The following is a 15,000-nucleotide window of genomic DNA, read 5'->3' on the forward strand; positions in this document are numbered from 1 at the left end:
GTATATATCGTGCACTGTGGGGCCAGAAGTTTGTGGACACCTGACTATATTGCTTACAGCTTTGAGACAGTGTCCACTGTGAAAAGCGAGATAGAAATAAACGACATATTGCTATATGATTTTTGAGATTCATGATAAGGTGATGGTCAGAGGTCAATAAAACCTTAAACATCTCAAAAGAAAATGAGTGGAAAAAAATACAATATCACAGTTAAGAGAACAACGTTACCGACGGGGACACGGCCTCCCTGCGTTCTCATGACGCACTCGCTTTTTCCACACACCCACACACACTTTCATTACTCAAAAAATGATGTGGAGTGTTTGTGGAAAACTGTGGTGTGTGTGTGTGTGTGTGTGTGTGTGTGTGTGTGTGTGTGTGCGTGCGATGGTCATGTGTTCTGTGCGGTGTGGAAAGCACGTGACTGGGAGCCGTTATGCTCATGGGCATTTTTTGCTCACTTGAGAAAAAAAAAAAAGAAAGAAAGAGAGAGAGAGAAAAGGATGGACATCTGCTTCATGGTCGCCTCCTGCTGGTCACGTGATGATAAAACAGCTGCATCTTCCATTAACACGCCCTCGCTGACTTCCCCTACACACACTTTCCCTCCCTGGGTTTTAGAACGAAAGAGACGCTCTATTCGTTTATCAGCCTGCGTGTGTGTCGCTACTTGATCTCTTGAAATTCTCTTGAAAGTTTCCAGACATATCGAGGGAGTGAATTGATAAATGAATGACGGAAGGAATGAATTTATTTTTGAATAAACAAATAAACATCTTGGGTGTTTCTCAAATGCAGACTTTTGTTTAAGTATTTTGAAATAACATTGAAGTAAAAAATTAAATATTAAAAACATACACAACTATTTAATGTAAACTATACAATTTTATTTAATCAGTTATCAGTCATGTGCTAATCGATTACTCAATTTAATTAATATGCTTTTTTAAAGTATTTATATATTAAGAGAGTCACCAGTAAAGAACTATTCCCAGTACAGGTCCAGTGTCAATATAATATTTAGAATTAAAATATTCACAATTTCATAAGATGTAACTAGTTTCTTTTCGAAACCTCTGGCGTTTTCTGCATGTTTTCAAGTTTAATAAACAAAAAAACATACAAGAAAACAGAATTATAAAAGCCCAAAACTGCCGTAAATTTCAACATACTTTATATAGGAAATAAAATCATGTACGCAACGAGTAGTGACAATGCAGACCAGAGCAAAATTTACCCAGAATGCTCTGCTCGCCTTCAGACAATGTCTGAAAAAACAAAAAAAAAGTCGATAAAACGTACTCTAGTCATCTGATGCAGTTTTAGTTTTAGTTAGTTTTTTTCCCCATGCGATGATAATAATTCTCGCTAATTCCATTACAGAAAATTAGCATATCTAATTAGTATGCTATTTGCAGATGTACTTATTTCCAGAATATAGAATTAGCATGCAAATAAGTTTAGAAAGCATTCATTTAGCATGCGATTATGACAGAAATAAGTTTAATTATTAGCATGCTAGCAATATCAGGTGTATATCATGGTATGTGGTTAGCATTCATTTTAATTTGATTTATTTTTTTGATATTTCAGAATCAATGGACAGTCTCGCACACACTCCTTCATCCCATCAACCCTCCCCCGTGCTCTCGATTCACGCCCCCTTCTCAGCCAATCAGGACACCCCGGTTATTGAAACAGACTCTGCGGCTAGAGATGAGGCCAGCGAATCAGATGCCAGCATTCCGCTCGATTATCTTTTCCTGTCTCAGTGTGAAACTGGCAGAAAGAGCATCAGCAGGTAAGCCCCGCCCATAATATTTATGACTTCATCATCAATGATTTGCATTTGCGTAATATTCAACGTTCGAGAATGAAGAATAGATATGCTTTTTAGCCCCGCCCCCTCACCTCAAACTCCAGTCGCTGTGTTTCAGGTGTGACAGCATGTCAAACTCGGAGCGTTCGTTTGAGCAAAGTTCGTTTGAGAACGTGCCCGATGACGTCTTCAGTCCCATGTTGTGTTTAGACTCCGCCCCTTCACCCTTCAGGCCGTTAGCGCTTTGCCCCGTCCGCGGCCATGGTGACGTGTTCCGATTCGACAACCATTTTTGTGCCACGCCCCCTCCTCTCCCGCCAAAACCAACACACATGGCCGATCATCACGACGATGCTGTGTGTAACCAGGGGCAACTAGAGCTCCTCCCACGCAGGACGTCGCTGTCAGGTGGGGAGCATTTTAGAAGAGGTATGAACACCCACACACATATACACCCACGTACACAAACACACTCACACACACACACACACACACACACACACACACACACACATATATAGACACATGTACACAAACACACATACACACACACATACATACACACACACATGTAGACAAACGCATGCACACACGTACACAAACACACACACACACACACACAGAGACACAAGTAGACAAACACACACACAAACATACACAAACACACACATGTAGACAAACACACACTTGTACACAAACACACATATACACATATACAAACACACACACATATACACAGACACATGTAGACAAACACACACACTTGTACACAAACACACATATACACATATACACAAACACATATACACACAAACACATGTACACAAACACATATACACACATATACAAACACACATACAAACAGACACATATAGATAAACACACACACTTGTACACAAACACACATATACACATATACACAAACACACATACACACAGACACATGTAGACAAACCCATGCACACACATACACAAACACACATACAAACAGACACATATAGACAAACACACACGTATGTAAACACATACACACATTCAGACAAACACACACACATACACAAACACACATACACACACATCTACACAAACACATATATACACAAACATCTACACAAACACACAGACACATGTAGACAACCACACACACACACACACACACACACAACCACACGTACACAACCACACAGACACACACAACCACATGTACACAAACACACACATGTAGACAAACACACACACACATGTAGACAAACACACACATACACAAACACACAGGCACATGTAGACAAACACACACACGTACACAAACACATTTAGAGAAACACAAACACACACATGTAGACAAACACACACAAACATATGTACACATGTATACACAGGTACATATATGCACACACAAACACATGTACACAAACACACATACACCTGTACACACACACAGACACACACATGAATACACTCATACGCATATACACACACAATCACACATGTACGCAAACATATGTACACACCCACATACACATGAACAATACACACACAGTACACACGCACATATATATATATATACACACATATGTAAACATACACATGTATATACACATACACGCACAAACACATATACACACATACGCAAACATATGTACACACCTACACACAAGACACATGTGCACAAACACATACACACTTTCCAACACAGTGTCATATAGTATGAAGAGTAACTGAAGCTCATCTGCAGGATTTTCAGTGTTTTTGGGTTTTCTTCAGGAGAGTTCGAGTTCAGTGCGAGAGGAAACTGGAACAAAAGACTGAGTCTGAATCTGGTAAACACGTTTATTTATATTAACTCAAGCTCTAACACACACACACACACACACACACACACACACACACACACACTACCTAAACACTTTGTGTATTATTGTGTTGTTTTTATGATTAAATATACTGTACATATATCTCATGTTGATTCTGACGTATTTGGCAGATTTTCCCAGATAAATTTAATTGTCTTATAGAAAGTGAAAAATGATGAGCAAAAGTGTTTAGTCTCCTCTCTTTCTTTCTCTCTCTCTCTCTCTCACTTTAGCCAATGTTTCGGGTTAACACTTCCTCTGAGAGCCAATCAGACGATTTCTCCTACGTGCCCATGGTGTCTCCACCAGTCAGCTCCTCCGACACTGAAGCTGATGGCTACATACCCATGAGTCCAACCTCACTTCCTGTTTCACTCTTAACCAATGGAAAACCTGAATCACCTCTTCTTCCCGCCCCTGAAATGGAGCCTCCGCCAATCAACCGCAGCCTGAAGCCGAGGAGGCGGAGTAAGACTTAGCTCAAATTTACATTCTGTGATTAATCGTCTCCGGATCAGCATCTACTGGTTTCCATTAAACACTACTATCAGGATCTACTGGTTTCCATGTTAAGTTACAAATTAGGATTTACTGGTTTCCAATAAAATGTAACAAATTTCCTCAGGATCTAATCGTTTCTACACAGAATCTATTGGTTTCTAATAAACATCAGGTTCTACTGGTTTCCTTTAAACATGTCCTCATGAGAACTGAATGACTCTACATGTGTTTCCTCAAATTCTGTTGAGAAAATGAGTTTAGTTTGTGAAGATGCTGAGTGTCACATGACTCACCTCACTGTGGAGGAACGTCTTTGTTTTCCTGAATAAGCCAAATCTATAGGACAGAAGATAAACGTGGTGCTGTAGAACATCATGTGTAATGTTTTCACACTCTTACTTTCAGTTCTTTACAGCGGTTTATTATTCGTGTTCTTTTTTATGTCTGTTTCTGTAGTGAAGCCGCCACCCCTCGATTTGTCCACCATAAGCGAATGCCCCACCCACCTGCCTCTGATTCGCACCATGACTGAACCAGGGTAAGGAGAATCCACTCTGATCCATAATCAATACAGAATGAGATTAATGAGATTATTCAGTGTTTGTACCTCGTCTTCCTGTATTTTCTAGTTCCTCACCTCGTTGTGTTCCATGGGACAGGGGGCGGGGCTTAAACTGCACCGATCAAGAAGGAAATGACACGCCTACTGTAAGGACTTCCCACTTCACTGTCTACGATCTGTTGTATTAGTAGTTGTTGTAGTATTATTTTGGTGTAAACTGACAATGTGTACTTGTGTACAGTCATTGTTTTCTGTGTGTGACTCCGCCCCCTGGTACCGAAGCTCTTACCTGGATTACCTGTCGCTGGATTTTAACTCCGCCTCCCCCTCACCTGTTCAAAAGGTAAGTGTGTGTATGAGACAGGAAGAAGAGGATCATCATACATGCAAATAAAATCAAATACATGAAAAGATTACATAAAATTGTATCATTATTATAAAGAAAACAATTACAATAAAATTACAAATATACAAATAAAAAAATGATTAATCGAAATAAAAAATATAATATAAAAATATAATTTTGAGTTTAATCCTTTTAAATAATAATAATAATAATAATAATAATAATAATAATAAAAAGAGTAAACTGCATCCCTCTGTTGACTCATAGTTTGTGACGTCATAACGACGCTGTGTTGTTTGTAAATCACGATTGTGAGATCTTTTTTTAATTCTCAGAAGCCTCTGCTGGACGAGCAGCGAGTGGACTATGTTCAGGTGGACGAGAAGAAGACTCAGGCTCTGCAGAACACCAGGACGGAGTGGAAGGACAGCCGGCAGCCCAAAGTGTGACGGAAAAGAGCAATAAAAACTTTACAATCGGCGTGTGAGCCAGAAAAGAAAAAACGAGTGTGTGAAGAAAAAAACGTACAGTCGGTCTGCTCATAGACTTCACTCCAACGCTGCGAGAAAAAACACTGAATAGAAAATAAATAAATACAGTAATAATAATAATAATCACACCTTTCATGTTCAGGTACAAAATTGTCTCACTGTGACGGGTTCAAAATTCAGTCTTGAAAAGTCTCGAGTCACGAGACGACGTTTCTCTCCAGCGGAGAAATAAAGGACGAACACAAAGCTCACTCAGACTATAGCACAGAAATACAATTAAAAAAACACACTGCTGAAGTGTCTCTCACTGTAATATTGTGTTAGATATTGTGTGTGTGTGTGTGTGTGTGTGTGTGTGTGTGTGTGTGTGTGTGCACTATACTACTGAACCTTGGTACGGACAAAGAGTATGAGAAGATTGTTGAAGATCATCAAACAGACGAATCATAGACAGACAGACACAGACAGATGGTTGGACAGACAGACACACAGACAGACAGTGGGTTAAGCAGAAAGACAGACAGATGAATGGCTAGACAGGTAGAAACACAGACTGTTTGCCTCAGTGCAGAGTGAAAGAAACGTTGAGAGAAAATGTCATTTTTATTTGAAGTCTGGACTCGTGTGGGTGGAGCCTCAGTGACAAAACACTTAAACAAGAAGTCAAAAAGAGTAAAAACTGCAGAGTCCAATAACATTTTCCTCATGCTATTAGGACTTATTCAAATTTTATAAATTGAACACAGACACACACAGACATATACATACAGACACACATACACACACAGACACATGCATACACACAGACACACACAACACACACACACACACACACACACTCAGTGCATTAACTAAATCAGAATGATTCATTGGGAGATTAAACACATGTTGAAAGTTTATATTAAAGTACATTTCAAATAGATTTCATTTAATGCTTCTGGATCGTGGACTTGTTGGTTTTGTCCGTGTTTCACTGTGAAGTTTTTGTGACCCAAACAAAATTCTAGATTTAGACAAAAAGCAAACAAATATCTCCTTTTCACTGTGACTTCATCATCGTCTTCTGTATCATCATCATCATCTTCATCATCACCTTCTTTATCATCATCATCTTTATCATCATGATCATCATCTTCATCATCATCATCTTCTTCTTCATCATCACCAGCAGCAGCAATTGTTTCTTGCCTTCTTAATCAGGGTGTGTGTTGCGCATGTTTAATGACTCATGTACATTTTAAAAATAATTATTTTTCAAAGTTGGAAAAAAAGAAAGTCGACCTCACAATAAATAAATACATTTGGAATGTTTGCGTGTTATTTTCATTACCAAGAAAAAACAACAACATCAACAAACAGGTAACAGAGTCTAACCGACAGGTAAATAAATGACAGTTGTTTTTTTGTCAGTTGAAACTAAATGAATGTGCTGCTTATAAACACCTGTAACCATAGTAACAACCATCGAAGACATCTCGCACAATTGTGTGTCTCCAAACTGGTGGCTACAGTTTGTAGAAGAACCACATATGGGTGAAAAACTCGTGTGTTAATATTTTTGGACGTGTATCTTGTTTGAAAAATAATAAACAGGTAAAGTGAGAAGGTGTTCATATCGAAGTTTATTATGAAATATTATCATGTCAATCAGGTCACCAAATTAAAACATTAAACTGATCTTTTTTTTTCATAACCTAATATTTTAAATATGGCACTTAGTACATATGGTGCAACATCACTCCATCCACTCGTTTATTTTCTTCCCCTCTTCACAGTCTTTCTCTTGAATCAATAATCATTCATAAAATTAATAATCATAATCAATAATAATCCACTTCCTGTCCTTCAACGACTTCGAAAAATCCAGAAAGAGCATTGATGTGGAAAAAAATCTCACGTTATAATCGTAGAATAAATAATGCTTTATATTCATACTGTAAATATCGTGATTTGGACTAAATACAATCTTAAAAAAAAAGAATATTCCAGAAATGAAAACCTTGTCGTGAAGAAGAGAAATAAACAAGAAGAAATCCTAAAAGGCTAATGCTAGCAGCATTAGCGTGGTTAAAGTTGACTTGAATTGAAAACGTCGCCTGAGAAGACACACATACCTGGGTTCCACCTGGACACGGAACAGTGCACCTGCTTTGATTCGGGAGAGAGATCTGGCAACCAAAATCTTTTGGCACGATAATCATAGAGAGAAAGGATTAGCAGAAAAAAAAAAAGAAATTATATATAAATATAGCGAGAGAGAGAGAGAGAGAGAGAGAGAGAGAGAGAGAGAGAGAGAGAGAGAGAAAGAGAGAGAGAGAGAGAGAGAGAGAGAGAGAGAGAGAGAGAAAGAGAGAGAGAGAGAGAGAGCGAGAGAGAGAGAGAAAGAGAGAGAGAGAAAGAGAGAGAGAGAGAGAGAGAGAGAGAGAGAGAGAGAGAGAGAAGAGAGAGAGAGAGAGAGAGAGAGAGAGAGAGAGAGAGAGAGAGAGAGAGAGAGAGAGAGAGAGAGAGAGAGAGAGAGAGAGAGAGAGAGAGAGAGAGAGAGAGAGAGAGCACCAGCTCATAAATAAACAAATAAAAAAAACATAAGACAAATCGTATTGAGGGTTGAATAAGGCCGGGGTGCAGGTCGACTTATTTCATTACAAATCAGATTATTACAGTTTCTAGTTTATTAGCAGAATGCTAGCAGCTAGTTTCGTAAAATCTGGATATATTTACTTTTTTCCTGCTAATAAATTAAAATTTTTTACAAGTTTCAGCCAGGACATACTTTTAGCTATAAGCTACAAGCAATGCGTTCTTAGCTACATTAGCCTTAAACAACTAAAGGAGCGAACTTCAGACCAAAGATGCCCCGGCTGATGGATCAGGTTTAAGATTATTCAAGATGTAAAATTGTCCAAATTTTTGGCTAAACTTTAGCTTCAGCATTAGCTTGCTAGCTGTGGTCAAGATTTAACATTAGCCTGCTAATATCAGTGGGATTCCCAGATTGTATTCAACAATTAGAAGTAAAATGTGTGTATATACACACACACATCTAGCAGCAATGAGTCGCCATGTGGCCTCATCGATGTTCCGTGATTAATAAATTGTATAATTAAAACTCAAGACGTGTTGATGATTGTACAGAATTGTACGTACACAATAGAACATACGTATTTTTCTCTTTCGGTCCAGGTTTTTTTTTTACGTAAACAGTTCTGACCCGAACCGAAAATTCTTAGCATAAATGTACGCTAAACATTTAACTATAGTTACTTTAAACTATAGTAAATTTTTTATAGTTACTTAAAGGGTTGTCATGGTAACTGTAACATATACTATTTAAGTTCATGGAGAGTATTTAGTACACGTCTTAGCAATGTGTGTTTTCAGACAGGATAAATGATCAAAATGCAAAAAAATCGCTGCATCGTCGTTAGCATCGCTTTGGTTGCTCATTAGCCTTAATGAAGTGACATTAAGGTGTAAATAATTAAATAAAATTTTTCATAAAATATATAAAATGTCAAAAAAAACCTCATTGGGGCGTTTTTGTGATTAGTGGATGGAGCAGAGCTTTACGAGTGGGCGGGGCTTAAACTTTTAGCTGAAATACTGATACTCCGCTGTAATCTTTTACTTTTGATTACCATGACAACCCTGGCCTACCAAACGGATAAAAGCGACTCGACTCGCTGCTGCTAGTTCAGGAAAAACTTCACGTGGAGAAAATATCGTTTTCTTATTTTTGTTCATTACAAAAACGTCTCATTTGAGTCACTTTTTGACCCGTAAGATTATAAAATACCTGCAATCGGACCGTTGCGTGTTTTCATGCAGAAATGAAAAAAAAAAAAAAAAAACGCAACACGCGGAGAAACACGAACACGACCGCAGAAAGAGGAAAAACATATCCAAAGAGTGCTGCAGGAGAGACAGAATGAAAAGCCATCAACAGAAAGAGAGAGAGAGAGAGAGAGAGAGAGAGAGAGAGAGAGAGAGAAATGCCCCGATTAGTCACAGTGCACGGAGGAACACCAGGGCGGCGCTAGAGAACGGAGAGTCGTTAGTGCTTTTTCAGGTGTGTGTGTGTGTGTGTGTGTGTGTTTCTTTTTTTCTTCAAAACGTGGAAATGATTCTTCTTTCATTTGAAGAAAAAGGGAAAAAAAACATCGAAAAATTCCCAAAAAGGGGCGGGGGCAACATAGGGTTTGTGGGTGGGGTTTCCAAAAGGGTGCACAAGTGTGTATAACCATTACAGTGTGTGTGTGTGTGTGTGTGTGTGTGTGTGTGTGTGTGTATAGAGTTCAGTGCAGCCAGTCCAGCAGGGGGCGCCATAACCCAGTACAGCTTCTTCTCTCCAGCTGTGTGTGTGTGTGTGTGTGTGTGTGTGTGTGTGTGTGTGTGTGTTGAGTCTCTCCTCCTTTAAATAAATATAAAAAGAAAACATATTCAGGATAGTGCTTCTTATTTTTTTAACATTTGATTGTTGCAGAAAATCGCAGCGGTCAGTGTTTTTTTTTTTCGCTCGGTGGTGATTTTTTCCCGCAGGGTAGTGCTGCTTCTTTTTCATTACGTTAAATTGTTTGTTTGTTTGTATGTTTGTTGTTTGTTTGTTGTTTGTGGTGGTTGCTTTCGCTCGGTGGTTATTTCTTAAAGGGCGCTAAGCGGCTTATGTTGTGCCAGAAAGGTGACGTGCTGCGTTTGGGTTCGTACTCGTATCCGTCCGGCAGGAGGAAGTGCCCCGGGTTTACCGGGTCCAGAGGGGGAGGGTAGGAGGGCGGGGCCGACCGTCCCACACCTGAGAACACACACACAAACACAGGGTTCCATTGCATGAAAATACACAATCATATATTTATATTATATATAATAAACAATAAAAAATATTATGTGTATAAACAAAAAAACTGAAAATGTATACATTCTACAGAGATTTTTTAAATAAAACTTAAGTGATCAGTAATAAATCTAATTATAAACATTAAACATTAAAATATTGTTAATAATAATAATAAAGCTATTCAGCTGTTTATTAAGCGTTCTGAAGTTATTGTACTTTTCTATTTGTGTTCTATATAAAATGTATTATACTGTAGGTTATGTGTCACTATCAACAATGTATTATATGTACAACTTACATAAATATTGCATGAATAATCTTTATTGTATATGTGAAACCATACAAATAAAACAACTACTACTATAAATAATAAATAATATGCATTAATAGAAGAAGAAAAATTATTGTTATTGTTATTAATAATAATAATATAAACCAATTTGAAAAAAAAAGGTAAATATTAAACAGAGAGCAATAATGTTATTCTACCGAAAATAAAAGACACACAGATGAGAGTTATGATGAAAGATTGCAGTACCTTTCTGTTTAGTTACTCTCCTCACGGTCAGAGCCGCCTGTCGCTTCTGATACTCTGAAATCTCAAACCCTGCAAAATAAAACCATCAAATTCCACATCAGCACCAACGAGTTGTGATGGACTCAGTTCACTGTTCCTGTGCTGCAGTAAAAGTTCTAATCGCCTCATTTATTATTCATAAAAACCCACCTACATTCAGGAAAAGTTCTGAACTGACTTAAATATGGAAAGTAAAAGTAGTGATTATTACAATACATAAAAAAAATCTGTAAACATAAGATTCATATGTGATTTATTTAAACATCCTATTTAACATTGAGTCTTCATTCACTGTTATTATGAGCTCCACTCTTCATTCAGCCACAAGGGTGTGAGTAAAGTCAGATACTGATGTAGGTGAGAAGATGAGGAGGTTCCTGGGGTTCAGTCAGCATTCACATTCATCTCAAAGGTGTTTAATAGGGTTGGAGCTCTACAGCAGGAAATTTCCACCAAATCCAACCCATGTAAAGCAGATCTTCATGGAGCTGGTTTGTGCACAGGGGTATTGTCATGCTGGAACAGGGTTTGGGTCTCCTAGTTCGAGTGAAGAGAAAATTTCACGCTACAGCTTTCAAAGATGTCTGATGCAGTTGGGTGCAACAGTTTGGGGAAGAAGCACATATGGGTGGGAAAGTCTGGTGTCCCAATACTGTGTATATCTGTTAATGATGGATGCAGTTCAGTGTTCCATTCTCCTGCACATCAGACTTTTAAAGAGAGAGGGTTCCATAGTTACACACACACACACACACACACACACACACACACACACACACACTGTGTTCGATTTACATTTTTTACACCTTCAAATAAAGTGAAGGAAAAGTTTCCGCACATAAAAACACTACAAATAAATAAATAAATATATAAATTTCCCTACTGTGTGACACTGTGCAAATCCAGGTTCATTTTTAATGAGAAAAAAACTAATAATAATAAAGTTTATATTTTTAACTGTCTACTAAGTTATTATATATATATATATATATATATATATATATATATATATATATATATATATATATATATATATATATACAGTACCAGTCAGAAGATTGGACACGCTTCTCCTTCAGTGAATTTCTTTACTTTTATTATTTTCAACATTGTACATTAGTACTGAAGAATCCAAACTATGAAAGAACACGTATGGAATTTTGTAGTAAACAAAAACATGTTCAACATCTTTTAATTTATTATGAAGTATCAAGTATGATTTTAAATAAGTTTCATTTTTTTATATATTATTAGCAATTGTTTATTTTTGTATGATTGTGTAAATTTGTATTATGTATTTTATATATAATTATTTGGTATAATTATTATTATTAGTTATTCTTTTTTTTTAAGTAATTAAATTATGAAAATTGCTGATTTAAGTTGTTGGTTGACATATGAAATAAAATGATATGACCTTCAGTGTCATTCAGAATCTTGAAACTCACCGATTTTCTCGTCCTCCTGCACCATCTTGCGTTCTTCCTGAAACGCTCGCAGCCAGCGGATTTTCTCCTCCAGCTTCTTGGCGAGGAAGATGTGGATTTCGTCCGAGTCTTTGTTGCTCAGTTTGAAGGCGTTTTTCACACTGACGTTAAAATCGTCATCCCGGCCGTCGGTGGCGTCCATGACCTCGTAGCGGTCCATATCAATCCGTCCTTTATAGTACAGGATATCGCGTCGAATCAAGTCCTGCGATCGGATCAGAGACGGAATCTCATGAAGAAAAATGGGTTTTAGAGAACTCATCATTCCATCCGTCCATACAAACATGGTCTACATATTTACCTCTCTTTCTTTCTTTCTTTCTTTCTTTCTTTCTCTCTTTCTTTCTTTCTTTCTTTCTTTCTTTCTTTCTTTCTTTCTTTCTTTCTTAACCTTTAATTTGCATTTTTGTTTTTATTATTTATTCACATTCTTCAGACCTTTGTTTTTTATTAACATTGCTTTCCCTTTTTCTCACTTGTTTTTTTATTTCTTTCCCTCTTTCTTTCTTTCTTACCTTCTTGCAGATGACCATCTGGTGGTCAAAAAGGAAGAAGACGCGTGTTTGGCTCCTCCCATAAGGCTGATAGATCCAGGACAGCTCTCCGGTGTACACCAGCTCAGAGCTCCTATCCAGGACATCCTCACCCTGAACACACACACACACACACACACACACACACACACACACACACACACACACACACACAATGACTATTGATTTACAAAACCTAGGAACTGTTCCATGAGGTGTTTATTGTGTGAGAGACAGATGATGTCTGGACGCACCTCCCAGTCCAGTACGGATGCCTGCCACTGAGCAATTTTGTCAATGTTCTCCAGTCTTCGTTTCCTTTCGTTAATCTGCTGAGTTACATTTCTCATCACAGCCAGTGCTGCAGCAACGTACCGGTAATCACTGCAAGAGGCAGAGACGGGGATGAAGGTGCATAAGGGGGTGGAGGAGGCGGACAAAGAGGACAAGAGGGTGGAGGAGAAAAGCAGCAGATATTAACACTATGACTGGATGTTTTAGAAAGACATTGTGTGGGTTTGCTTTGTGTGTGTGTGTGTGTGTGTGTGTGTGTGTGTGTAAACACTCATCTGAATGTCTTCCCCAGCAAGTGGCTTTTAAAAATGGCTGCTTACCAACTAAATATCCAAGGGACAATTTTGCTAATAGTTTTCTCTTCACTGAGTTCTGGCAGATCTAGTGCATATTTGAGACCAAGTGTAAACATCTTCCCATGTTAGCATCGTAAAAAAAGAGAGAGCAGCAAGTCTGCCTTATGTTCCGCCTGTTGGATGGCATGTTGTTGTCAAAAATGGACTCTGGGATGTTTCAGTGAAAAGAAAGTTAAACTCATCACTACCTGAACGTAAAGTCACTGTTTAAAAAGGAACCACTGTTTACACCGTGCCACACTTTACAAGGGAATCACTGCAATGACACGTTTTGAGTTGTTGATGCATCTCCAAAGCTTCTGATTAGAAGAGAGACTTTTGCTCTGATTTGCTGACCCCTAATTTAGAAAGTCTACCTTCCTAAGCCTCATACCAAAGAATAGAAAATTCCAGACAGAACTAGCAGTTTGTTCAGTGCCCACTTAAATGAGACCCCTGCAAAGAAGAAAGCTCAGAGTGACAGGTGAGGTGGACAGCAGGTCCTCTGGAAGGCCAAACTGCACTGATCTGTTAGGTAGGAAGGAAGAACCGAAAAAAATCCTGACACGGCCAAAACCCATTTCCTAAGTTGGCGAGAAAACTCCAACAAGGTCCCACCTGCCATAAGACCAGGGCCAACCTGCACTGTTGGAACCTTTTGAGATCTTTTCTTACAGAGCTTGCAGAACTGCACCACAGAGCACTGTTAGCATACCCGTCAACCATCTGTACTGTAAATTCTAGCATTTGCAGGGCAACAAAAAACAAGGGCTTATATAGGTATACAGTATACATAAGTCTTGTACAATATTTAGCCAAAAAATCCAGGAATTATGGAAAAAATCTATTCTATGTGTAAACCAAACTGATACTCATGTTTGACAGTGGAAGATCAAGTTTTTCTCACTTGTACCAGGCCTAGATGCAGGGTACAAGAAGCCAGCAGATGAAAACAAATGAACTGTAAATCATACAACAGAGGCCAAGCTGCCAACTGGAACTCGTCCATCCGGCGACCTTTGCCTTGATCAAGTGATCACAAGCTTATGCAAGGTGCATTCAGAACATGGAGCAGAGAAGTGAACTATTAGAGCCTCAGGGAAAGCTGCCACTGCTGAATTTACCAGCTAAGGGAACAAGGGGACATACCACTACAAGAGACATTCAGGTGTTGTACTTATGAGGACCAGTAACTTGAAGATATGAATCATTTCACCTGCAAAGATTACTGTATTTGTGCCAGAAGTACAGATGAAATGTATGCAACTCTGCTTGACTTATTGCCTCCACAGATACATGTAGTCCAACGTGTAGCCTAATGTGCTGACACCAAGAACAAGAAGTCCTCCGTTTTGTTAGGTGGACAACCACAA

At 38.3% G+C, this 15,000-nt stretch overlaps 2 protein-coding genes across 7 annotated transcripts in view; one reads left to right on the forward strand and one right to left on the reverse strand.

Annotated features, from left to right (window-relative positions):
* gab3 (GRB2 associated binding protein 3) overlaps positions 1 to 5,870 on the forward strand; it is a 20,804-nt gene extending 14,934 nt beyond the window's left edge. For both annotated transcript variants that reach the window (XM_046839103.1, XM_046839102.1), the window contains exons 3-10: positions 1,595 to 1,802; positions 1,939 to 2,249; positions 3,585 to 3,640; positions 3,907 to 4,141; positions 4,631 to 4,712; positions 4,804 to 4,882; positions 4,978 to 5,079; positions 5,418 to 5,870. In XM_046839103.1, the coding sequence (XP_046695059.1) occupies positions 1,595 to 1,802; positions 1,939 to 2,249; positions 3,585 to 3,640; positions 3,907 to 4,141; positions 4,631 to 4,712; positions 4,804 to 4,882; positions 4,978 to 5,079; positions 5,418 to 5,531 (1,187 nt within the window). In that variant the 3' untranslated portion in view covers positions 5,532 to 5,870. The remainder of the gene's footprint in view (positions 1 to 1,594; positions 1,803 to 1,938; positions 2,250 to 3,584; positions 3,641 to 3,906; positions 4,142 to 4,630; positions 4,713 to 4,803; positions 4,883 to 4,977; positions 5,080 to 5,417) is intronic.
* A 3,422-nt stretch (positions 5,871 to 9,292) lies between these two features.
* The window catches only part of arhgef9a (Cdc42 guanine nucleotide exchange factor (GEF) 9a), a 25,087-nt gene continuing 19,379 nt past the window's right edge, over positions 9,293 to 15,000 (reverse strand). For all 5 annotated transcript variants that reach the window (XM_046839108.1, XM_046839105.1, XM_046839107.1 and 2 more), the window contains 5 exons: positions 13,253 to 13,382; positions 12,981 to 13,112; positions 12,427 to 12,670; positions 10,940 to 11,008; positions 9,293 to 10,359 (listed from right to left, as the gene is read on the reverse strand). In XM_046839108.1, coding sequence (XP_046695064.1) covers positions 10,205 to 10,359; positions 10,940 to 11,008; positions 12,427 to 12,670; positions 12,981 to 13,112; positions 13,253 to 13,382 — 730 coding nt within the window. In that variant the 3' untranslated portion in view covers positions 9,293 to 10,204. The remainder of the gene's footprint in view (positions 10,360 to 10,939; positions 11,009 to 12,426; positions 12,671 to 12,980; positions 13,113 to 13,252; positions 13,383 to 15,000) is intronic.

The sequence above is a fragment of the Silurus meridionalis genome, chromosome 25, assembly GCF_014805685.1.
Source record: "Silurus meridionalis isolate SWU-2019-XX chromosome 25, ASM1480568v1, whole genome shotgun sequence".
NCBI classification, from domain to species: Eukaryota; Metazoa; Chordata; class Actinopteri; order Siluriformes; family Siluridae; genus Silurus; species Silurus meridionalis.